The sequence below is a fragment of the Trichomycterus rosablanca genome, chromosome 12, assembly GCF_030014385.1.
Source record: "Trichomycterus rosablanca isolate fTriRos1 chromosome 12, fTriRos1.hap1, whole genome shotgun sequence".
Taxonomy (NCBI): Eukaryota; Metazoa; Chordata; class Actinopteri; order Siluriformes; family Trichomycteridae; genus Trichomycterus; species Trichomycterus rosablanca.
The window spans coordinates 36219832-36246132 of NC_085999.1; the positions used below are offsets into that span (position 1 = coordinate 36219832).

The 26301-nt window shown below is 43.3% G+C and overlaps 1 protein-coding gene and 1 long non-coding RNA gene across 2 annotated transcripts in view; one reads left to right on the forward strand and one right to left on the reverse strand.

Moving 5' to 3' along the window:
* The first annotated feature begins 2881 nt into the window (after window positions 1-2881).
* Window positions 2882-26301, forward strand: part of dars1 (aspartyl-tRNA synthetase 1) — a 36385-nt gene continuing 12965 nt past the window's right edge. The window contains exons 1-9 of the mRNA XM_063006212.1: window positions 2882-3021; window positions 5572-5674; window positions 7814-7843; window positions 9201-9258; window positions 10835-10927; window positions 16176-16278; window positions 23327-23429; window positions 23517-23597; window positions 25067-25126. Of these exons, the coding sequence (XP_062862282.1) occupies window positions 2999-3021; window positions 5572-5674; window positions 7814-7843; window positions 9201-9258; window positions 10835-10927; window positions 16176-16278; window positions 23327-23429; window positions 23517-23597; window positions 25067-25126 (654 nt within the window). The 5' untranslated portion in view covers window positions 2882-2998. The remainder of the gene's footprint in view (window positions 3022-5571; window positions 5675-7813; window positions 7844-9200; window positions 9259-10834; window positions 10928-16175; window positions 16279-23326; window positions 23430-23516; window positions 23598-25066; window positions 25127-26301) is intronic.
* LOC134324383 (uncharacterized) lies at window positions 23181-25853 on the reverse strand. Its single transcript, XR_010014171.1, has 2 exons — window positions 25803-25853; window positions 23181-24015 (listed from the first exon to the last, which is right to left on the reverse strand). It is a non-coding gene; the product is annotated as an uncharacterized LOC134324383 (long non-coding RNA).

Genomic DNA, 26301 nt, shown 5'->3' on the forward strand with positions numbered 1-26301 from the left:
AATGATAAAGTTTTGTTGCATTTTCTTCAATGTCTGAAAATATATAAGCGATATCTAAAGGTTACTTACAAATCTTTTAATTAAAAACATATTCAAGCACTGAATGAACATGCAGCGTGCACATCCTAACACAAAAACAATGACTGCACAGCTTAAGCAGTTTCCTAATAGTGTTAGGGTGTTGCTAAATCATTGTTGTAACATTTTAGGTAGTAGTTGAAATGTTGCAAGATTGTTGTGTGTAGGTCGTTTCTGTAGTATCCCAGGTATCCGCTTGGATGTTGCTAAATGGTTGCTAAGATAAATGTGGTGGTTGCTATGGTGTTGCTAAGGGTTGCTGTGTTGTTTCAGGTGCTTACTGTGGTGTTGCTGTGGTATTGCATGCGGTTGTTATGGTGTTGCTAGATCTTTTAGGCTTAGCTGAGCAGTTGCTGTGGTTTGGCTAGATGACTGATGGTAGTTTAGATGGTTGCTAGAGTGTTGCTATGTGGAAGCTTTGATGTTTCAGGCGGTTGTTACCTTGTTGCTTGGTGGTTGCTGTGGTATTGCATGCGGTTGTTATGGTGTTGCTAGATCTTTTAGGCTTAGCTGAGCAGTTGCTGTGGTTTGGCTAGATGACTGATGGTAGTTTAGATGGTTGCTAGAGTGTTGCTATGTGGAAGCTTTGATGTTTCAGGCGGTTGTTACCTTGTTGCTTGGTGGTTGCTGTGGTATTGCATGCGGTTGTTATGGTGTTGCTAGATCTTTTAGGCTTAGCTGAGCAGTTGCTGTGGTTTGGCTAGATGACTGTGATGGTAGTTTAGGTGATGCTGCTAAGTGGAAGCTTTGATGATTCAGGCGGTTGTTACCTTGTTGCTTGGTGGTTGCTGTGGTATTGCATGCGGTTGTTATGGTGTTGCTAGATCTTTGTCATAGCTTAGCTGAGCAGTTGCTGTGGTTTGACTAGATGACTGATGGTAGTTTAGGTGATGCTGCTAAGTGGAAGCTTTGATGATTCAGGCGGTTGCTACCTTGTTGTTTGCTGTGATATCCCAGGTGGTTGCTAGGGTGTTGCTAAATAGTATTTACATTGACGTTTTCATTTGGTCAGTGTGAAATTAATCTGAAGCGACTTACAACTGATGCAGGATACAACACAAGCAAGTGAGGGTTAAGGGCCTCATTCAAGGGCCCAACAGTGGCAGCTTATTGTTGGAGGGGCTTGAACTCTCAACCTTCTGATCCATAACGCAGCACACTGTGGTATCTCAGGTGGTTCATTTACGTGCATTTACCGGTACTTTAGTGTTGAGAGGTAAAGATTTAGCATCTAGTCTGAACCATTTACTGAATCGACTCAAAATAGCATTATTTAGCATTTAGTCTGAATCATTTACTGAATCGACTCAAAATAGCATTTATTTAGCATCTAGTCTGAATCATTTACTGAATCGACTCAAAATAGCATTTATTTAGCATCTAGTCTGATTCATTTACTGAATCGACTCAAAATAGCATTATTTAGCATCTAGTCTGATTCATTTACTGAATCGACTCAAAATAGCATTTATTTAGCATCTAGTCTGAACCATTTACTGAATCGACTCAAAATAGCATTTATTTAGCATCTAGTCTGAACCATTTACTGAATCGACTCAAAATAGCATTTATTTAGTATTTAGTCTGAATCATTTACTGAATCGACTCAAAATAGCATTTATTTAGCATCTAGTCTGAATCATTTACTGAATCGACTCAAAATAGCATTTATTTAGCATCTAGTCTGAACCATTTACTGAATCGACTCAAAATAGCATTTATTTAGCATCTAGTCTGATTCATTTACTGAATCGACTCAAAATAGCATTTATTTAGCATCTAGTCTGAACCATTTACTGAATCGACTCAAAATAGCATTTATTTAGCATCTAGTCTGAACCATTTACTGAATCGACTCAAAATAGCATTTATTTAGCATCTAGTCTGAACCATTTACTGAATCGACTCAAAATAGCATTTATTTAGTATTTAGTCTGAATCATTTACTGAATCGACTCAAAATAGCATTTATTTAGCATTTAGTCTGAATCATTTACTGAATCGACTCAAAATAGCATTTATTTAGCATCTAGTCTGAACCATTTACTGAATCGACTCAAAATAGCATTTATTTAGCATCTAGTCTGATTCATTTACTGAATCGACTCAAAATAGCATTTATTTAGCATCTAGTCTGAACCATTTACTGAATCGACTCAAAATAGCATTTATTTAGCATCTAGTCTGAACCATTTACTGAATCGACTCAAAATAGCATTTATTTAGCATCTAGTCTGATTCATTTACTGAATCGACTCAAAATAGCATTTATTTAGCATCTAGTCTGAATCATTTACTGAATCGACTCAAAATAGCATTTATTTAGCATCTAGTCTGAATCATTTACTGAATCGACTCAAAATAGCATTTATTTAGCATCTAGTCTGAATCATTTACTGAATCGACTCAAAATAGCATTTATTTAGTATTTAGTCTGAACCATTTACTGAATCGACTCAAAATAGCATTTATTTAGTATTTAGTCTGAATCATTTACTGAATCGACTCAAAATAGCATTTATTTAGTATTAAGTCTGAATCATTTACTGAATCGACTCAAAATAGCATTTATTTAGCATCTAGTCTGAATCATTTACTGAATCGACTCAAAATAGCATTTATTTAGTATTTAGTCTGAATCATTTACTGAATCGACTCAAAATAGCATTTATTTAGCATCTAGTCTGTATCATTTATTGAATCGACTCAAGTGAATCTTTTAACACAGCTTGGACAGTAGCGGAACCTTAGGCGTAAAACGTTTCCACTCGGATCCGCAACCAAACTGTGTTTCGGTGCGCAGCTGAAATCCGTCCTTCCTTCTCCGCATGGTTTCTGTTGCTCAGCTGTGTCTGTGCAGTGGATCACAAATCGACATTATTTACAGACTTCGCTCTAAAAAGCACCATTTAAGTTCAGCATGACTAAAGAAGATGTGAAGGGGTGAGTCGTTCAGTTTAAACACTTCTGGCGTGTTTTTGTAGCCAATAATCACCTGATAATACGAGTGACATTATTTACACCCATATTCCGAGAGATCCCGCCTTCTGCGGTGCGATTGGACAGCTCGTGCATCTTTAACGGTATCTTAACAGTATTAGCGAATCGTTGCGAAGAACGGGAATAATGGTAGCCAATCGTTAAAAAGGAGGCGGGACATGACGGAAAACGGATAGGAAAGAAAATTGCATCAGATTGCATCAGCGTTGAAAGTTCATTATTGTGCTGTCTTCTGGATTAAAAGTGAAACTCTTAATGTAATAACAATTAAAGCATAATTTAAACTCGTGCTTCCTTTGTGCTCAGTTGTTATGAAGGTAAATTATCACAAACAACTTGCAATTTTACTGGTCCTAGCACTGAACCAAAGACATTATCCATGACTGTTCTTTGCAGGAGATGAGTCTATTTAGATGAGTCTATACCAGCTGTTTATACTGGGAGAGGATCAGTCTCTGGTTACAGCAGCTGCAGTGCTGAACGTGTCGACCTAAATATTCATTAATAAAATATTCAAGTCATGAATGATGCGAATACATGAATGTTTTTTTTTATAAGTTGTGTCATACAACTTAACATCGCAAAAACTAAAGAAATGGTGGTGGACTTCAGAAGGAAGAGAAAGTATCCAGAGCCAGTTACCATTCAGGGAACAGAGGTGGATCTTGTACCCAGCTACATGTACCTTGGAGTTCACAGACTGCACTTTTTAAGAGGGCTCAAGTCTTTTAACATCACCAGCCCCCCCTTTTGTGCACCTTCTATCAGTCTGTGGTGGCCAGTGCTCTTTTCTTTGGAGTGGTGTGCTGGGGTGACACAAACAGAGTTAATAAACTTATCAGAAAGGCCAGCTTCACAATTGGGTCTGAACAAGATTCAATTCAGCGGGTAGCAGAGTTACGAATGCTCACAAAACTTAACTCGATAATCACAAATCGTTCACACCCACTTCAGGCCCTGGAGGTGTTTTGACAGAGCGCCGTCAGTCTTAGGCTGATTCCTTCTAGAAGCAGGACTGAACGCTACAAGAAGTCGTTCCTAACAGCGGCAATCAGACTCTTCAATAATTCATAATAATTTATAATAAATACCTTCCATTATTGTGTGCTGTGCGTACACTAACATCTAATGTTTACATGTATATAGATATTACTGTGATTTTTTTTAGCTTGTTTTTTTTATACTGTCTCAGTGGATGTTTTATGTATGTAACAAATTGTTTGATGAGGAAATATGAAAAGCTTTACCAGTAAAGTTGTGCAGATAAACTGGCTGCCAAGACCTGCTGGATCTGAACCACTGAGCTGGTTGGAAGCTAAAGTGAAACGTTTTTAATCTAACCCTTGTCCCATTAATACACCTGCATGCTTTTATTATAATGATGATGAAACACTTTGATCTGATGCTAAATAAACGGTGCTGCTATACACTTCATCATCACGTGATCTGTATGATCAGCGCTCTGATTAGCTGTGTGAGTCGAGATCATGTCGGCCTCATGCAAATCTAGTTTAGCTTCTTTGTGAAACATCACTCTGACCATTCATCCTCTAAAGATCAAGACCCAACCTTAGTGCTCGAGATCAAGACCAAGATGAGATCAAGACGGGTCTAAGGAAGGAAAGGATGGACGAGGAATCGCCTCCATGATGCTGCAGCAATGACTTCCACTGTATGATACTGAGAGAGATGTGTGATCTTTCCATGTGTCCAGGCTTTGTGATCCACACTGGGTTCAGAAACTATCCTTGTTGTATTGAGGGTTTGTAGCAGGTGCAGGAGTGTTGTTTGGATTTTTCAATTCAGTTTAAACGCACTGGCCTCTTTATTAGGAACACATGAGACCCTGTTAGTGCTGGTTGTAAGTGTAGCGTCTTTTATCAGTGGGTGAAGCTGCCTCATATTGTGCAGCATGCCAAACAGCTTACAATAAAACATTTAATCCTGAAATGGATCATTTATGACCACAAGAGACAACAGATCTTAACAGCAAAGACCATGAAGGAACTATTCAACAACACAAAGGCAGAAACACTCCTAAAATTCCTATCAAAAACAAAACAGCACATATAATAGACAACAGACACACTGTCACTAAATAAATTAGAAACTAAATGTATCAGTGGGCACTTTGTAGGGATGCTGTTCTTAGTGAGGTGTTTAAAATCCCAACAACCCTGCTGCACCTGCTACACTCACACCAGAACAACACACGTTCATTTAGTGTCACTGCAGTTCTAAACCCAAACAGATGTACACTATAACAGGACTACAGTCAGTAATCGTATACCCACACGGATTTTCACGTCCGTTTGTTCCACACGTTGGTACGTGACCGCTCCGAGTTATTATATCAGCTCTACCTTCCTCAGGTTCAGTCAGAACATTCCCACTCTATCTCAGCCCAATCTCACCCTGCCCAGCATTCCCATCATGCCATGTGTGGAAACAATGGTGTTAAAGCCGAGTCTCTTGTCTCGTTTCCTGTTTCAGCGCGGCCGAGGAGGAGCAGTTGGCGGCTCAGTCGAAGAAAGCGCTGAAGAAACAGCAGAAGGAAGCAGAGAAAGCAGCCAAGAAGGCTGAGAAGCAGGCCAAGGTGTGTGTGGTGGCTTTTTTAAACAGCTTCACCATTGTGCCCAATTCCTGCACTTACTCTGTTTATGAAACGGATGAACATTACAATTCTGTTCAAACTAGGGCTGGGTATCGCCACTCATTTCCTGGATCGATTCGATTCCTATTCACAAGGTCCCGATTCGATTCGATCTTCGATTCAATTTCGATTCAACACATTTAGGCATATTTGAGTTACATTAACAGGTTTTGTTTAAATATGTACAGATGTTCAGAGAACGAATGTGATAATTGTACAAAGAACACTCATTATTAAAAACATTTGTTTAATCCAAAACAGAAAACAGTAACATTCATTTTTTATTATTATTTTATATGTCTGACATGCTACAACATTGTAAATGTAAACATACACCTGGCTGTTGAACAGCTTATACCAAGTTTACACTACACGACGCTCTGATTAACACGTGGTCGCTGTAATGTTCACACTACACGACTGATCGGCGATGGGGGGTTTTACACTACACCATCTATCACCAGGGGGAATCACGGGCGAGCTTCTCTGCTCTCCAAAACTACGTTTTGTCACGAAAACACACGTGAGAAGTGATGAAAGGTTTAATGATACCACGTCCAAACATGCACATCAACAAGTAGCGAGAGATGAAAGTTTGTGCGCTGATGAAATAAATGAATCTGAGTGGATCTGGCAACACGAGCAGCATGGCTTGTTCTATAGTGAGTTGGAGGTTAATAAATATTTTGTTTGGTAGAGAACGATCAGGTCAGAAATACTGTAAAACTCGTGTGCTGATGTATTCTGATAGAAACTATATTACCACCTGTTTCCAACCTCTCCCCTGTGTTTCCCCTCGCTGTTTCTCACATTGATCGAGAGCCGAGTTTTGATCGCAGAGCGAACACCGAGTTCCTCCCGAATCCAGCACCGACCCGTCGCCGAGCGAAAATCAGTGCTGTAGTGGTCATAACTTGAGCTTCTGCCATGCTGAACTGATGTGCAGGTCAGATCTCGTTGCATGAAAAAACACTGGCTGGTCACGCGAAATTAAAGGGGGTGACAGATTTCCGTGTGCACCGTAAAAAGGGGCGTATTTAAAAGATCGATCTCGCGTTTATATGAATCGATATCGGATCGTTCAAATAAAGATAAGATAAAGACCCCTAGTTCAAACCCACCAACATTCCTGTACCTTCATTTAAATTCAGTTATTATACTGTATACTGACTGTCCACTTTATTCCGAACACCATACTAATACTTTCTAACAATCTCTCTGCTCTTTGTGGTTCATAATGCTCCAAACATTTTAGATTTCTGGACTGCAGACAAGACAGACTCACACTTACACTCTCTTAATAAGCAGCCACACTGCTGTTTCTGGATATTTGAATCTGAACCTGTATTTGTACATGCAGTGATGATCTGTGTTTACTGATGAGGGTTTTCTGAAGGATTCCAGACTCCATGTGGATTTGTTCATTACAGACACGTCATGGATTACATTCAGAGATTTTTTATTAAGTTATGGACTGTAGAAAGTGGTATTCCAGAGTTAATTGCAATATTGCTACTGCAAACCTGAACACTTTCCTTACTTGTAAATTACTGAGCCATTCGATAATGACAGCATTACAATGACGGTGTCGGTGCGTTGTTGCCTGTACTGGTATCTAGTATTTCAGTGTCGGTGTTTGGCACGGTGGCTCGGTGGGTAGCACTGTCGCCTCACAGCAAGAAGATCCTGGGTTCGATTCCCAGACGGAGCGATCCGGGTCCTTTCTGTGTGGAGTTTGCATGTTCTCCCCGTGTCTGTGTGGGTTTCCTCCGGGAGCTCCGGTTTCCTCCCACAGTACACAGACGTGCAAGTGAGGTCAATTGGAGATACAAAATTGTCCATGACTGTGTTTGTTACAAGTAACTATCGTTTCTGTCAGGAATGTAGCCAAGGTGTGTAGAACATGATGTTAAAATCCTAATAAACCACAAACAAACAAACTTTGGCATACTTCGGTGACTGTAATTTGGTGTTTGTACTTTGGCAGTAATGCTGTGGCGTCTGTTTTGCGGTGTTGAGTCTGTACTTTTGATCCTGCTGGTGTTTTCAGCTCGTCTCTCTGTGTCTCTCTTGTGTTTTTAGGCAGCTGAGCAGCAGGCTCCTGAAGAAGATGTGAGTACCAAATCTCATTCATCAAAACTGACCCAACACACACCTATAGAGTTAGATTTAGATAATAGTGTTCTACCTCTGTGAAAAAGTATTCGCCCCTGCTGTAATTTTGTATCTATCACACTAATTTAGTTAAGATAAACAGAAGATTTTACACAATAATAAAAACCAGACATTATGTGCAATAGCTTTTATTTATTTACTTTCCCAGCATTTACATAATGTCTCTGAAACACTGGGAAGACCTTGTAGATCTCTGATAAAGTTCTATGGACGGACTACTTTAAAAAATGAGGAACGAAGCAAATCAAGCATTTTCTCTAGTGTTACAGCATTTTATAGAAAATCTCCTCAGCAGCCATGGTGGAGATAGTGTGATAATCCGCTGGTGCTTTGCTGCATCAGCTTTTGTAATAAAGAGTGGAAATGAAGATCATCTGTCCATGAGCTGCAGTCGATGTGTAGTTGGATTATGCAGCAGGACGAAGATAAAAATAGAAAAAAAACAAAAGCAAGTTTAAATCTGAATGGCTGAAAGAAACATGGTTAAAGTGGGTAGCACTGTCGCCTCACAGCACGAAGGTCCCGGGTTCGATCCCCAGGTGGGGCGGTCCGGGTCCTTTCTGTGTGGAGTTTGCATGTTCTCCCCGTGTCTGCGTGGGTTTCCTATGGGTGCTCCGGTTTCCTCCCACAGTCCAAAGATGTGCAAGTGATGTGAACTGGAGACACTAAATTGTCCATGACTGTGTTTGATATTAAACATGTGAACTGATGAATCTTGTGTAATGAGTAACTACCGTTCCTGTCATGAATGTAACCGAAGTGTAAAACACGACGTTAAAATCCTAATAAACAAACAAACAACTTTGCTGCATCAGCATTTGTAATAGAGAGTGGAAATAAAGATCATCTGTGTATTTAGATTATGCAGCAGGACGAGTATAAAAAATAAAAACAGTGAGTTCAAAATAGACAAAAGCGAGTTTAAACGAATCAGAATGGATGTTCTGGAGCAGCCTAAACCACCCAGTACTGAATTCCCAGTTCGGAGATGCTGTGGTCAGTTTTGTAAAGCTGAAATTCCTCCACACTTATGGCAGTGTTAAGGTGATGCAGCCACATTATTTCTACCGAAGGTGGTATGGGTGTTGCACAACTTGATGGAATCCATGTAATAACCGAAGAAATCAGAAAGGGAGCAAATACTTTTTCCACACCATTGTATAAGCGGTTGTCTTTAAAATGTATCTAACCTCCTGAACCGCCTCCTGAATAGCCTCCTTTCTCTCTCTCTCTCTCTCTCTCTCTCTCTCTCTCTCTCTCTCTCTCTCTCTCTCTCTCTCTCCGTGTGTGTTAGGACTTCGCCAGCGATCGTTACGGAGTGTGCGCTTTGCTGCAGTCACAGCAGAAACTGGGTCAGTAACCTCATTTTCCTCTCAGACCACCAGCAGAGCTGTGAGTGTGTGAAGGGTCACTTCACTGTAAATCACCCAAACGAGAGGGTAATAACACTTAAAGACCTCAGCGTGGCCTAATAACCCCTTTATTACAGTCTGCCCAGCTGTAGAGTTCAGCTCTGTGATTCTTTAAGCGTATGTGAAACTATTGTTCATCAGTCAAGTCGTGTTGCTTTCCAGCAAAGAGTTGCAACCCAGTGATTACAGCCAATGAGAGAGCGAGAGGAGCTGCCACTAACATGTCACAAGTACTGTGATAAACTACATGCTCGGAAGTCGGGGACAGTGGTAACCTAGTGGGTAGAGCATCGGACTATTAACTGAAAGGTTGAGAGTTTTAATTCCAGCTCTGCCATGCAGCCACTGTTGGGCCCTTGAGCAAGGCCCTTAACCTTCTCTGCTCCAGGGGAGCTGTACAATGGCTGACCCTGCTCTCTGACCCCAGCTTCCAAGCAATTTCATTAAACTGTACTTGTGTATAAGTATATATGACAAATAAAGGCGTTCTATTCTCTAAGAATGAGCTGATTGGACAAAACCATGTGCATGAATAGGAAGTTGCTCATCGCTCCCTTCTATGTTGATGCTATAACAGCCCTCACCTCTCCAGCAAGTCTTTCCACCAGATTTTGCCCATTTATTTGAAATAAATGTGTGTTTAGGCATTGACTTGCCATCAGCACTCCAGTTTATCCCAGTGGTGTTGAGGTCAGGGCTCCGTGCAGGCCACTGGAGTTCGTCCACACCAAAGAAGTCAGGAACTGATTTTAAATAACAACTATGTAAATCTATTAGATATGGGTGCGACTGAAAATGCCCAAACTTAATAGTAAAAACAGGTGTCCACATACTTTTGGCAGTAAAGTACACGTTCATAAGCTTGACCAAATGCTTCACTAATAAAAAAATCAATTTTTTAGTGGAATGTCCATGTTGGTTGCAGCTAACTGGCTGTTGGGGCTGCATTGGCCCTTTATCTTATCTCCTAGCATAAGCCAAGCTGGCTATAGTAATATGCGAACAGCTAATTATTAATAGTTTGTGGTTTGAAACGCAGCCCTTCAGTTCGCTGCCTGAAACAGCGCCTCTGTGTTAAAGCTCTCTAAAAATCTGCCGCAGTGTTGCAGGAGGTGTGGGCTGTGTTTGGATGGGTTTCCTCTGGGTGCTCCGAGTTCCTCCCAAGGTCCAAAGACGTTCAAGTGAGATGAACTGGAGATACAAAATTGCATTAGGGATCACTGGAGAGCACAGGGGAACTGGATATATCCAATTGTAGACGTAAAATATTAATTCAAGAAGAGATCACTACATTCTGTGGAGGAGTGAGGAACTGTACGTGGTCAGAACTTTGTGCTGAAGACAGGACAGTGTCAGGGGAACCGGTCATGATTCATATTTATTAGACACTCTCAGTTCAGGTTTTGTAATCCGAGTGCACGTTACTGTGTTGTCGTCGGGGTGGGGGGCTTTGATGTGACGCACCACACACCCTTACACCCTCTCACTCCTTCTCTCTCTGTTTTTCGGGAGGCAGACAGGACTCTGGTGCGAGTGCAGGAGCTGACGCCTGAGAGAGCCGGCCAGTCGGTCTGGGTGCGCGCCAGGATTCACACCAGCAGAGCCAAAGGTAAGAACATGAAGGGTCTGGACGCCAGTAATCGGTCCGTCGTGTCGTCTCACGTTTGTACGTGGTCTGTCTGTCCCCGTCTGTCGTGTAAATGTACGCCGTGAGCGCCACTCTGTCTCCGTCCTGTTCAAAGTGACCGGTAGACACGGGCCATTCAAAGGGGAGAGAAAGCCTGAGGGGCAGGAGGACAGGTGGAGGAATAGATTCATGTTCAGTGAACAAAGGAGCGGCTAGATGGACCAATAGCAATAAAGGTAGAAATAAGTGGACAGCAAAATGAACAGTAGATGAATAGATGGACAATAAATAACCTGTACAAAATCTAGGTACCTATCTTGCCTTGAGAATGACCAATGTGTAAACATAGCGTTAAACAACAAACAAACAAACAATAGATGGACAGATGAACCAGAATGAGCAGATCGATGATTTGGACGGTGGACAGGAGTTGCACAGGCATTTTGGTTGGCCCAGAAGGGTTTGATGCACAGTGGATCTTCTGTTGGTCCAAACCACGACTTAATTGGGTCTGTCTGAAAACCTAGTGATCTCTCTACCTAGACGCATCCTACGTTCCCGAGACGAGGGCATGTCTAAATTCTTAGACGCCTTAAAATGCCCCTACAGAGATGCCTTTATTCTGAGTGATAATCTGACTGAATGACGAGGGAGCGTCCGACGCTTCCTTAGTGGTGAAGGCAATCCCAATGCACAGTGTTCAAAGGGAATAGAAAGCCTGAGAGGCAGGAGGGATGGGTAGAGGAAAAGATAGATGTTCAGTGAACAAAGGGACGGCTAGATGGACTGAAGTGGACTGTAAAATGAACAATAGATGAATAGATGGACGGAGGAACCAGAATGAGCAGATCGAACAGTTCCAATGCCTGTGTGCTCATAGATGATGATTTGGACGGTGGAGAGGAGTTGCACAGGCATTTTGGTTGGCACAGAAGGGTTTGATGCTCATCACTCGGGTTAAAATGACCTGCAGTTTGATCCACGGTAGATCTTCTGTTGGTCCAAACCACGACTTAATTGGGTCTGTCTGAAAACCTAGTGATCTCTCTACATAGACGCATCCTACGTTCCCGAGACGAGGGCATGTCCAAATTCTTAGACGCCTTAAAATGCTGCCTACTGAGGTGCCTTAATCCAAAGATGTAAACTGACTGAATAATGACGGAGGATCTGATGCATCCTTAAGGAGCGATGAAGGCAATCACAGTGCACAATTTTGTGGGTGGTCCAGTTCATCCCATCAGGGCTCTGTGCAGCCTCCTAGCGTTGCATGCGGAGAGACACACCCTAAGGGCACCCTCTCCCATCTCTGTGTAAGCGCCTCCAATCAGCCGGCAGAGAACGCAATCGCATTCTGACAGAGAGAGACCCACATCCGGTTCTTTGTCCCACCCCCCACATGAGCAACCGGCCAATCGTTGCTCATATAGCCACTCAGCTTCGAACCGGTAAAGCAAGGCTGGATTCGATACCACGCTCTCAGAATCCAGCCCTGGTTGCAGCGCGTTTCTTTTTACCGCTGCGCCACCTGAGCGGCCTGTGCAGCCTCTTGAAGATCTTCCACACCGAACCTGACATTGTACGTCTTTATGGACCTCGCTTGTAAGCACGGCCACGGTCAGGCACCAACAGGAAACGGCCTTCCCCACACTGTTACCACAAAGTTGGAAGCGTATGGTTGATTTTGTATACTCACTAGCAATGGGTGTGGCTCATACATAAAAATTCAGCTCAATGCTTATTATGGGTGTCCACATACTTTTGGCCATATAGAGTGCATGTGGACGTGTCCCAAACCACACACCCAAAATTAAGATATGGCTCACTTTAACCCCAGCCGATCATGCTTCAGCTCGAAAACCCGTCGCTGCATGTCCACACCCGTGCTGAGAATGTCGTTCACAGATAAACGGCTGCGTTTCAATTCCATCGCTGACGTTTCCTTCCTGGAGTACTTCCGCCTCGGGACCCCGCTGACCTTGTTTGCTTTTTCGTGAGATGAATGATGTCCTTGGGAACAGCACAGAAACGAGCGAGAACAACAGCAGAATAACATCCTGATGGAGCTTTTCCTCACCTGCTGGGCATCACAGAGTCCGACGTCTCTCTGATCTCCACTCGCTCGTGCTCGGGAGCTAAAAAGAGGCCGGGTGCTAAGTTTACGTTTCCTGAGGAACGTCTAACACGCGGGAGGATGCTGATGCTTTTTGTGGACAACATCATCCAGATGTTTGGATGGATCACCAAATACAACAAATTAAATATCTGGAGAACTTCTTGCCACATGTCGAGGCGAGCGGTACTGATTTTAGGTGTCGACATTTCAGCTTTTATTTTATTTACATTATGTGTAGATTGTCATGTGGTCAAAAAATTGTGGACACCTGACCATACGTCTGCTAGACGACCTGTTTCAAACTCACATCCATTAATATAAAGTCCATGAACTCTCCTTTCCAGCTAAAACAGCTTATCACAACATGTTGGAGTGCGACCTCAGAGTGTGAATTTGTCATGCTGAGTTACATTCATGATGGAACAGGAAATGCCCTTCCCCACACTATTGCTGCTAAGATGCATATCATTATATTTGTATACATACTGTATGTTTATATACAGTGTATCACAAAAGTGAGTACACCCCTCACATTTTTGCAAATATTTTATTATATCTTTTCATGGGACAACACTATAGACATGAAACTTGGATATAACTTAGAGTAGTCAGTGTACAGCTTGTATAGCAGTGTAGATTTACTGTCTTCTGAAAATAACTCAACACACAGCCATTAATGTCTAAATGGCTGGCAACATAAGTGAGTACACCCCACAGTGAACATGTCCAAATTGTGCCCAAATGTGTCGTTGTCCCTCCCTGGTGTCATGTGTCAAGGTCCCAGGTGTAAATGGGGAGCAGGGCTGTTAAATTTGGTGTTTTGGGTACAATTCTCTCATACTGGCCACTGGATATTCAACATGGCACCTCATGGCAAAGAACTCTCTGAGGATGTGAGAAATAGAATTGTTGCTCTCCACAAAGATGGCCTGGGCTATAAGAAGATTGCTAACACCCTGAAACTGAGCTACAGCATGGTGGCCAAGGTCATACAGCGGTTTTCCAGGACAGGTTCCACTCGGAACAGACTTCGCCAGGGTCGATCAAAGAAGTTGAGTCCACGTGTTCGGCGTCATATCCAGAGGTTGGCTTTAAAAAATAGACACATGAGTGCTGCCAGCATTGCTGCAGAGGTTGAAGACGTGGGAGGTCAGCCTGTCAGTGCTCAGACCATACGCCGCACACTGCATCAACTCCGTCTGCATGGTCGTCATCCCAGAAGGAAGCTGACGCACAAGAAAGCCCGCAAACAGTTTGCTGAAGACAAGCAGTCCAAGAACATGGATTACTGGAATGCCCTGTGGTCTGACGAGACCAAGATAAACTTGTTTGGCTCAGATGGTGTCCAGCATGTGTGGCGGCGCCCTGGTGAGAAGTACCAAGACAACTGTATCTTGCCTACAGTCAAGCATGGTGGTGGTAGCATCATGGTCTTGGGCTGCATGAGTGTTGCTGGCACTGGGGAGCTGCAGTTCATTGAGGGAAACATGAATTCCAACATGTACTGTGACATTCTGAAACAGAGCATGATCCCCTCCCTTCGAAAACTGGGCCTCATGGCAGTTTTCCAACAGGATAACGACCCCAAACACAACCTCCAAGATGACAACTGCCTTGCTGAGGAAGCTGAAGGTAAAGGTGATGGACTAAACCCAATTGAGCACCTGTGGCGCATCGTCAAGTGGAAGGTGGAGGAGTTCAAGGTGTCTAACATCCACCAGCTCCGTGATGTCATCATGGAGGAGTGGAAGAGGATTCCAGTAGCAACCTGTGCAGCTCTGGTGAATTCCATGCCCAGGAGAGTTAAGGCAGTGCTGGATAATAATGGTGGTCACACAAAATATTGACACTTTGGGCACAATTTGGACATGTTCACTGTGGGGTGTACTCACTTATGTTGCCAGCTATTTAGACATTAATGGCTGTGTGTTGAGTTATTTTCAGAAGACAGTAAATCTACACTGCTATACAAGCTGTACACTGACTACTCTAAGTTATATCCAAGTTTTATTTCTATAGTGTTGTCCCATGAAAAGATATAATAAAATATTTGCAGAAATGTGAGGGGTGTACTCACTTTTGTGATACACTGTATATATATACATCGATCAGCAACATTAAAACCACGTCCTTGTTTCTACACTCACTGTCCATTTTATCAGCTCCACTTACCATATAGAAGCACTTTGTAGTTCTACAATTACTGACTGTAGTCCATCTGTTTCTCTGCATGCTTTGTTACCCCCCTTTCATGCTGTTCTTCAATGGTCAGGACCCCCACAGAGCACTGCAGTGACACTGACATGGTGATGGTGTGTTAGTGTGTGTTGTGCTGGTATGAGTGGATCAGACACAGCAGTGCTGCTGGAGTTTTTAAACACCTCACTGTCAATGCTGGACTGAGAACAGACCACCAACCAAAAATATCCAGCCAACAGCGCCCCGTGGGCAGCGTCCTGTGACCACTGATGAAGGTCTAGAAGATGAGCGACTCAAACAGCAGCAATAGATGAGCGATCGTCTCTGACTTTACATCTACAAGGTGGACCGACTAGGTAGGAGTGTCTAACAGAGTGGACAGTGAGTGGACACGGTATTTAAAAACTAAAAACAGTATGTAGAGAAACAGATGGACTACAGTCAGTAATTGTAGAACTACAAAGTGCATCTATATGATAAGTGGAGCTGATAAATGGACAGTGAGTGTAGAAACAAGGAGGTGGTTTTAATGTTGTGGCTGATCAGTGTGTAATTGATTGTGTGCGTTTAGCTTTTAGCTATGAAATGCTCACTCAGTAATAAACAAAGCGTCCACATTCTTTTGGCTATTTTTGGAAGCCACTGAATGATTGGTTACACTGTCCACAGTCGAGCAAGCTTTAAGAATGCGGTGTAGATGTACTATGTATATAAGTATGTATATAAGTAAATAATCAGGGTAAATATACAGAGTGTATGCAGTCAGTTAATCTTCTGGTCAGGATCAGAGAGTTCTCAGGGTTAAAAGGGGTAAATTAGACCTGGAACCTGCTGAGATGTTTGTAACGAGGAGAACCTGGTGAGATGTGAACCTGATGATGTGGTTTCTATCTTCTGGTTGTGGTTGTGTTTTAGGGAAGCAGTGCTTCTTGGTCCTGCGTCAGCAGCAGTTCAACGTCCAGGCTCTGGTGGCCGTGGGAGAGCGAGCCAGCAAGCAGATGGTGAAGTTCACCGCTAAGTGAGTACCGAGAGCCGCTTCCTGACCACCTAAACAATGGTGGGAGAAAAAACACAGACCTTCCAGTTTCTATTTTCAGCTGACTGTTGTGTTTCGTTCTGGAGGAGAAACCTTTCAAAATAACCAACCACAGAGTCGACAGATCAAAGAGAGACGATATGAGATCAAAAGCTTCACACATACTAATTATTCTGTGTGCGTGTGCGTGTGCGTGTGCGTGTGCGTGTGTGTGTGTGTGTGTGTGTGTGTGTGTGTGTGTGTGTGTGTCAGTCAGCATTTGTGTGTAAACGATGCACATATCCCTGACCAGCTGTCTGAAAATATAGTGGGCTGCCCTGCTGCCTACTGCCTACCTGATCAGCTGCCTCAGTAGAGAGGATTCCAACAAGACATTGAATTCATGAGGCAGATTATTTAGACGCACTACTTAGACAGCGATTACTAAGCTAACACAGTTAGCCTCAGGCCATTCAAACCAACAGACTGAGGCGGCATAACCCGCTAGCACACCAGCTAACGTCTCCCTCAGTGTGCCGAAAACGGTTAAACGGTCCCTGACGAGCCCGAATTTACAAATAAACGACACTTTATTTATCAAATCTTTATACAAATTAAAAATCAATGAGAATTTATTTACAAATCAAGGTTTATTTGTCACATACAGAGTCATACACGGTACAACTGGCAGTGAAATGCTTTAGTGACCTGCTCAGCCACATTAGTTACAAAACGTAAACAAAGTAGACAAAAATATATATTATACAGAAAGTAGAAATGTTTAAAATCTAAAGTGAAAGAATACAGAAATTTAAAAATTGAAATTAAGAAAGCTTCAATATAATTAAAAATAAAAGTAATTTAAAGTGAACCAAGTGTGCGAAAAGTGACAACAGTGCAAGAACTTTACATAATATTGATCTATTATTGTGCAACATATGCAATAATGTATACATATACATAGAACCTGTATACACAAATATACATATATACACACATACATATATATCTATATTTATACTCATATATACACATAATTTAAAATTCGTGTACGTTAGTCCTGATTGCTATTTTGGTTGAGGACTCGAATAGCTTGTGGAAAAAAGCTCCTTCTCATCCTCCGTAACGAAGAAAACAGTCCATTACTGGGATGACTGGGGTCCTTTACTATCCTCCTGGCCCTTGACCAGCACCGTTTCCTGTATATGGACTGAAGGTCAGGAAGCTCAGTTCGGATGATGCGCTCAGCTGAACGCACCACCCCCTGGAGGGAGAGCCTGTCTGTCCTGCTTGGTGCTGTTTTTGAAAGGAACTCTGTTGGTTGCTCCACATTCGTCCGGCGTATGTGTCATTTTTTGGTGTGAAAAGTCGTGCCGCACTGAGTGCTGGGTTTGCCTTCACATTTAAGGAGGCGTCGGGCGCTCCCTCGTTATTCAGTCAGATCATCGCTCAGAATTAAGGCGCCTCAGTAGGAGCATTTTAAGGGATCTAAGAATTTAGACACGCCCTCTTCTCGGGAGTGTAGGATGACGTACAATGCGTCTGTGTGGAGATCAGTAGGTTTTCGGACAGACCCAGTGTGGACAGGAGTTAGCATGGGCAGTTTGACCGGCCTGTGACTGTGCAGCTCCGTACACAGAAGGGTTTGATGCTCATTCACCTCATCACCAGGATTCAAATGATCCGCAGTAGATCTTCTGTTGGTCCGTACCAGACACCATGGCCTTCATTTCCTTTGGCATCAATGATTTTGGCCGCCCAACAATCTGTTGGAGGTTGGTGGCTTGTCCCCCTTCTGACCACTGTCAGTGGGTGCTCAACACAACTGCCTGTGACACCCCTTGCAGTTTGGGAGATACTTCACGGTTCTCATCAAAGTCCCTCAGGTCTTTATGCTGATCAGATCTGCTGCATACAGCACATAAACTACGAGGAACCACCATCAGCCCGACATCTAGTAGATCCCTCACCCTCACATGCACCAGTGCTGTTAAATAATCACTACCATGCACATTTTTGTGGCTGGTCCTAATATTTTGGCTCATCAGTGTGTACTGAACATTAACGACTCAGCCAGGCGAAGCAACTACAGCACAACAGAAACCTGCTGCTGCTCATCATCCGAGCGTTTTTAAAAGCTTTTACTGCACCTCATGCCCACACACACACACACACACACTTATACACTCACAAAGACGTGATCAAAAGGATTTCGCAGAAGCGGGTTGGCAGCTTCTTCGGATCTCACTGATTGCATCAATCCCCATTTCACACTTCGACGATTCTGCAATGAGCTTCAACGGTTTAATAAACCACAAACTTACATAAATCAGAGGAGAGGAAACTGACACACACACTCACACTGAGAAATACAGCCTGACGCTGGAGTGTGATGTACTTAGTTTACGCTCAGCGGCCTGCTTTTATGTGTGTTTTTTATGCTCTTGTGCTTTTTAATGCATGTATTCAATAAACATGACTGCAGGCAGTCCAGTTTAGCACTGTCACTCTACTTGATAGTGATTAAGGTGCTGGACTTGTAATCAGAAGGTCGCTGGTTCAAGCCGCACCACTGCCAGGCTGCTGCTGTCGGGCCCTTGAGCAAGGCCCTTAACCCTCAGTTGCTCAGACTGTAAACTGTAACTGTAATGTAAATCACTTTGGATAAAGGCGTCTGCTAAATGACAAAAATATAAATATACTTGTGCAGAAGGTGGCTTGGTGTAGTCAAGACCCTAAAATGATTATCTAAACTAGTGTTTTATAATTTAAAAAAAACTTTAAAATTTTCAGCATTTAGCAGACGCTTTTATCCAAAGCGACTTACACAATGAGCGGAACACGATGAGCAATTGAGGGTTAAGGGCCTTGCTCAGGGACCCAACAGTGGCAACTTGGTGGTGGAGCTTCAACCGGCAACCTTCTGTTTACTAGTCCAGTACCTTAACCACTGAGCTACCACTGGACCCTTTATAATGCATGTATTCAATAGACAAGACTGCAGGCAGGCCAGTTTAGCACTAGCGCTCTACGTCCACTGCCAATCTGATGTAACATGCAGAAGGTGGCTTGGTGCAGTCAAGACGAATTAAGCAGGGGCCTCACTAAAACAATCATCTAAACTTCCAGACAAAACAAAACACAAAGACTAATCAAAAATGGGATTCATATGAAAGTAGCAAGGGGGAAACCAGTGCTATCCAAGAGGAACGCTGGGTCTGGTTGGGCCCTTGAGCAAGGCCCTTAAGCCTCAACTGCTTAGACAGTATACTGTCACAGTACTGTAAGTCACTTTGGATAAAAGAGTCTGATAAATGCAGTGAATGTAAATAGTAATTATCATTGGGCCAGTGGTAGCTTAGTGGTTAAGGTACTGGACTAGTAATCAGAAGGTTGCCAGTTCAAGCCCCACCACCACCACGGTGCCACTGTTGGGCCTCCTGACCGTGGCCCTTGACCCTCAATTGCTCAAATCGTGCTCAGTCATAAAAGCATCTGCTAAATGGCGCAAACGTAAATGCAAATGAACATCAGAGCATGATGCAGCTCTAACAGCCTCCACTCCTCTGGGGAAGCTTTCCACAATGTTTTTTGTGTGTTTGTGGGAATAACAGCACGTAATATCAGGCACTTTTGGATGTGAAGACATTGTTGGCATTTCAGTTCATCACAAAGGTGTTGAGATAGGGGGTCAGACCACTGGAGTTCCTCCAGACCATGATCGTCCAACTAAGTCATATATAAGTCATTTATTTGTTGTATATGCAAACACACGTGTACAGTATATTGAAATTCTTTCTGTGCATATACCAACTTGTTTGAAAGCTGGGGTCAGAGCGCAGGGCCGGCCATTGTACGGCGCCCCTGGAGCAGACGGGGTTAAGGGCCTTGCTCGGAGCCTGGATTTGAACCGACAGTCTTCCGATTATTAGCCCCAAGCTCTACCCACCAGGCTATGACTGCCCTAAGTAGAAGTAAGTGGGGTGTCAACTTACTTTTGGCCATGTAGGGTAGCTGGTGTTTATTATAGGAAAAAGGAAACTTGAGTTAAATCGACCGTTTATTTCTTCACACGTTTGGTGTGAAATGATTGGAGAGTGTGTGTGTGTGTGTGTGTGTGTGTGTGAGAAGGATGAACAGGGGGGTGTGTGTTGTGTTGGTGGTTTGGTGTGTGGTAAGGAAAGTGTATCTGCTGTTATTTTTGGCTAAAGATGTTGAAATTCTCAGAGTGTGTAGAAAGCTTTGGTAGTGTGTGTGTGTGTGTGTGTGTGTGTGTGTGTTACACACTATACCCACCTATAGTGTGTAGAAAGCTTCGGTAGTGTGTGTGTGTGTGTGTGTGTGTGTGTGTGTGTGTGTGTGTGTTACACACTATACCCACCTATAGTGTGTAAGAAAGTGTGCAGTGATGTTGAAGATGAACACACACGAGGCAGTGGAAGAGGACCGAAAGCGGGTCGAGTTACACCAACAGGTTTCCATCCACATTTCTTTACCGTGTGGTGTTGAAACGTACTCAGTGAAAACACGGCTTGGCCTTGTCATTGCACCGTGTAATACGATTTTAGCGCCAAAGAGAACGTGTTCTGAGATGTGAACACAGTCTTTGTTTTTTTCCTGTTAGTTCACAGTCTTTTGTGAAAGTTTGTGCACCCCTGGTTTATGTGAGGATGATTAACTCTGTACATCAGAAACTCCTTCTAGAACTCAGATAGACCCAGTGAATTAACAAATCACAGATTCTCCTTTTCATTGTGTTTTACACACAGTCCGGGACGCCGTAGTGGCTCAGTGGGTAGCACTGGAGCCTCACAGCAAGAAGGTCCTGGGTTTGATTCCCAGGTGGAGCGGTCCAGGTCCTTTCTGTGTAGAGTTTGCATGTTCTCCTCGTGTCTGTGTGGGTTTACTTCGGGAGCTCCGGTTTCCTCCCACAGTCCAAAGACATGCAAGTGAGATGAACTGGAGACACTAAATTGTCCATTGCTGTGTTCGATATAACCTTGAGAACTGATGAATCTTGTGTAATGAGTTAACGAATGTAACCAAAGTGTAAAACATGACATTAAAATCCTAATAAACAAATAATAAACAATCTGTTAGTGCACATGCTTCTGGGAAAGTTTGTGCACCTTTGGTTTATGTGAAACCAACATAACACTGCATTTCCAGAAAAGTTGGGACAGAGATGTTTTGTAAAATGCAATAAAATAAAAGGAATCTGTGATTTGTGTGTATTCAAAATCTATTTTTTTGTATCGTGTCGATTCCAGACGTACATCCCAACTTTACTGGAAATGTGCTTTTGTATTAAACGTGCATAACTTTTGCACATTTCTATTTAATTGTTTTTTTCCACTGAATAACCAGCAGTTATAAATTAAAATGTGCAGAAATCAGTTCCTTGTTCACCAAGTGCGACTGTTATTCATTTGGCAATGAAACAAGGTGCCAAAACTTTTGCTCAACACACTTTTGAAATGTTGATGCAACGTAATGGCAACATTGTCTCACATTCAGCTTGTGCAGAGGTATCAAGATATAGTGTGTGTGTGTGTGTGTGTGTGTGTGTGTGTGTGTGTGTGTGTGTGTGTGTGTGTCAAGTCAACTTAAACTCATTTACAGTATATAGCGCTTTTTACAATAGACATTGTCCTTAAGCAACTTTACAGAATCCAGGACCAACAGACCAAAAACCCCTGTTGAGCAAGTCCAGGGCGACAGTGGCAAAGAAAAACTCCCTTAAAAAACAGGAAGAAACCTCGAGAGGAACCAGACTCAGCAGGGACCCCCGTCCTCCTTGTGTAGCCTGTGATAAAGTCCATTGTAAGTTCTGTACATTTTTGGTGCAAACGCCAGGTTCCCATCACATCCCATCTACTAGGAGCAGCATTGTTGGCACTGCATTATCGACTTGCAGTCTTTAATCTCAAGAGAGTAAACAGGTTTCCTTGAGGTGTGTGTGTGTAAAAGTGTGTGTGTGTGAGAAAGTGTGTGTGAAAGTCTGTGTGAGTGTGTGAGAGTGAGAAATCAAATCAAAGCATATTTGTCACATGTCACGCGCAAGGTGCAAACCAGTGTTGTTTTTTTGGTGAGATATGACTACATATATACACCGATCAGTCATAACATTAAAACCACCTCCTTGTTTCTACACTCACTGTCCATTTTATCAGCTCCACTTACCATATAGAAGCACTTTGTAGTTCTACAATTACTGACTGTAGTCCATCTGTTTCTCTACATGCTTTGTTAGCCCCCTTTCATGCTGTTCTTCAGTGGTCAGGACCCCCACAGGACCACCACAGAGCAGGTATTATTTAGGTAGTGGATCATTCTCAGCACTGCAGTGACACTGACATGGTGGTGGTGTGTTAGTGTGTGTTGTGCTGGTATGAGTGGATCAGACACAGCAGTGCTGCTGGAGTTTTTAAACACCTCACTGTCACTGCTAGACTGAGAATAGTCCACCAACCAAAAACATCCAGCCAACAGCGCCCCCTGGGCAGCGTCCTGTGACCACTGATGAAGGTCTAGAAGATGACCGACTCAAACAGCAGCAATAGATGAGCGATCGTCTCTGACTTTACATTTACAAGGTGGACCAACTAGGTAGGAGTGTCTAATAGAGTGGACAGTGAGTGGACACGGTATTTAAAAACTCCAGCAGCGCTGCTGTGTCTGATCCACTCATACCAGCACAACACACACTAACACACCACCACCATGTCAGTGTCACTGCAGTGCTGAGAATGATCCACCACCCAAATAATACCTGCTCTGTGGTGGTCCTGTGTGGGTCCTGACCATTGAAGAACTGGGTGAAAGGGGGCTAAAACAGTATGTAGAGAAACAGATGGACTACAGTCAGAGCTGATAAAATGGACAGTGAGTGTAGAAACGACTACTTTAATAAATATGATTTATTGCATTATGGAACAGTAGAGAATCTGTTTGGATGCTCGTTTATGTTAAATCATCTGCTCAGAGGCAGCAGCCGAGGTGTGTCTGTCGATTCATCTGTTGATCCGTCTCTCTCTTCTCGCCCCCCCAGTATCACTAAGGAGAGTATAGTGGACGTGGAGGCCGTGGTGCAGAAGGTAGAGCAGAAGATCGAGAGCTGCTCTCAGCAGGACGTGGAGCTGCACGTCGAGAGGGTAAAACTCACAGCAGAACCAGATAAGACTTGTGTCGCCATGGTTCAACAATTGCATTAATAAATCTGTTCTGTCTGTCTCTCTCAGCTGTACGTGGTCAGTCAGGCTGAAGCTCGGCTGCCTCTGCAGTTGGAGGATGCCGTCAGACCTGAAGGAGAAGGTGACGAGGTAATGAGCACCTGCAGCAAAGCAGCCCAGCACATTCATGCTACCACCACCGTGTTTCACTGCTGCTTTTACATTCTTGGTGTTTCTCCTGGTTGAAAAAGGAATTCCAGCAAGCCTGCTGCACATAAATAGACTCGCCCCTTTTCCAAGGTTCCTCCATTTGATTCGATTGGAACTTTTGGCTCTCGAACTGTGGTTCGATGTAGTCCCAGAGCTTTTAGAAATGTTGCAGCCTCTTTTCTGTAATTTGTGGCTGCAACACATCAGTCTAATGGAGTGACGAGATAATTTTGGACACCCCTCATAATTGTCCAGGGTCATTAAACCTCATGGTGAGCAAGGTTGGTTGCCTGCCAGAGCCTGATGTTCCGCCACTCGTGTCAGCGCCTCGGCTTTCCTTCCCCAGACACGACCAGATCTGATGGTAAAATCAGACACAGACTGCACGTGATTATCGGACAGTGTGTCATATACACCGATCAGCCATAAAATTAAAACCACCTCATTGTTTCTACACTCACTGACAATGTTATCAGCTCCACTTTGTAGTTCTACAATTACTGACTGTAGTCCATCTGTTTCTCTGCATGCTTTGTTACCCTCATTTTACCCTGTTCCTCAATGGTCAGGACCACCACAGAGCAGGTATTATTTAGGTGGTGGATCATTCTCAGCACTGCAGTGACACTGACATGGTGGTGGTGTGTTAGTGTGTGTTGTGCTGGTATGAGTGGATCAGACACAGCAGCGCTGCTGGAGTTTTTAAACACCTCACTGTCACTGCTGGACTGAGAATAGTCCACCAACCAAAAACATCCAGCCAACAGCGCCCCGTGGGCAGCGTCCTGTGACCACTGATGAAGGTCTAGTAGATGACCAACTCAAACAGCAGCAATAGATGAGCGATCGTCTCTGACTTTACATCTACGAGGTGGACCAACCAGGTAGGAGTGTCTAATAGAGTGGACAGTGAGTGGACACGGTATTAAAAAACTCCAGCAGCACTGCTGTGTCTGATCCACTCATACCAGCACAACACACACTAACACACCACCACCATGTCAGTGTCACTGCAGTGCTGAGAATGATCCACCACCTAAATAATACCTGCTCTGTGGGGGTCCTGACCATTGAAGAACAGGGTGAAAGCAGGTTAAAAAGGCATGTAGAGAAACAGATGGACTACAGTCAGTAATTGTAGAACTACAAAGTGCTTCTATATGGTAAGTGGAGCTGATTAAAATGGACAGTGAGTGTAGAAACAAGGAGGTGGTTTTGATCTTTTTGTATAATTTTACATAGAAATACGAAGCTCTATAAGAGCATTATCACTTATGGTTCCAAACCATGGATTCTGATCAGGGTGCACAAACTTTTGCATGTGCTTGTGCACTAGGAGAAATATTAATGTTGTATTTATATTAATGTTGTATTTATATTAATGTTGCACCTGTGTGTTGTTTGTGCAGGAAGGCAGAGCCACTGTTAACCAGGACACCAAACTGGATAACCGTGTCATCGACCTGAGGGTGAGTCGCTGTGCCCCTCTCCCCCGTTCCCCCTAATTTGGTTGGTATTATACGCACAAACGTGATTGGAGGAGGATCACCACATATCATGCAATAAACCCGGCTCTGCACTAACAGCGCATGTGTCTGTAATAAAGAGGGCAGTACGTTTAACCAGGGTTTTAAAATCCCAACAACACTGCTGCACCTGCTGCTTAGCATATACGTCTCTTTGCAGTGCTGAGAGTGGTCCACTACCTGACAACATCTGGTCAGTCGATTATTAAAAAGGGGTTTGGCGGGTGTAAAAAGTGAGTCCAGTTAGTAATTGTGCTTTATTGTCGACCATCGTGCCTGTTGGATGCCTGGCCAGGTCGATAGCACTGCTAAAATTTAAACTCTCAAGCTGGAGTGAAAGTTTTTAAGCTTGGTTATCAGTTGTGTGACTCCTACATGAGCTTGTTGAATGGTAAACTTCGAAACCATGTGATCCCTTGCTGCGATAACAGCCTCCACTCTTCTGGGAAGAAGGTTGTCTGGGAATTTGTCGTTCAGTAAAAGGACGATAAACGATAAACAAGAAGCCCTGACTCACAGTCAGTGTCCCAGTTCATTTGAAATGGACCACGCACAGGTTGGCAAGGGTGGCTAAGTGCAGATGTGTGGTGCGTAGAGTCAGGAGAGGAACAGGAAGTACCTTTGTCGTACACGTGATGTTTTTTTCACACCTTGTGGTGCTGACGTACATGCTAGTACATGTGTGAAGAGTTAGTGAGAAGGTAGCTTGTTGGCGCATCATTTACACCTTTGTCGGTCTGCAACCGCAACAACAGAACAGAACATGAGCGGTAACAGGTGTGCAGGTGGACAAACTTTCAAGCTGTCAAGGAAATGGCATTCCCTAAACTCTTGCCACAGTGTTGGCAGCACATTTTAATGCTATGGTATCTAACACCATTTTAGAAACTAAACCTAAAGGCTTCAAACTATCAAAAACATTGTTCGTGGATCGTTATCCCTCCTCCACCACACTTCACAGCCGGCACTACACATTCAGACAGGTCGTGTTCCGCTGGCAGACGGTCTTTTAACATGCTTGGCGAGTCCAAAATTGCTGTGATTTCTACATTTGCATATAAATTTTTGGCATTTAGCAGACGCGTCTAAGCAACTGAGGGTTAAGGGCCTTGCTCAAG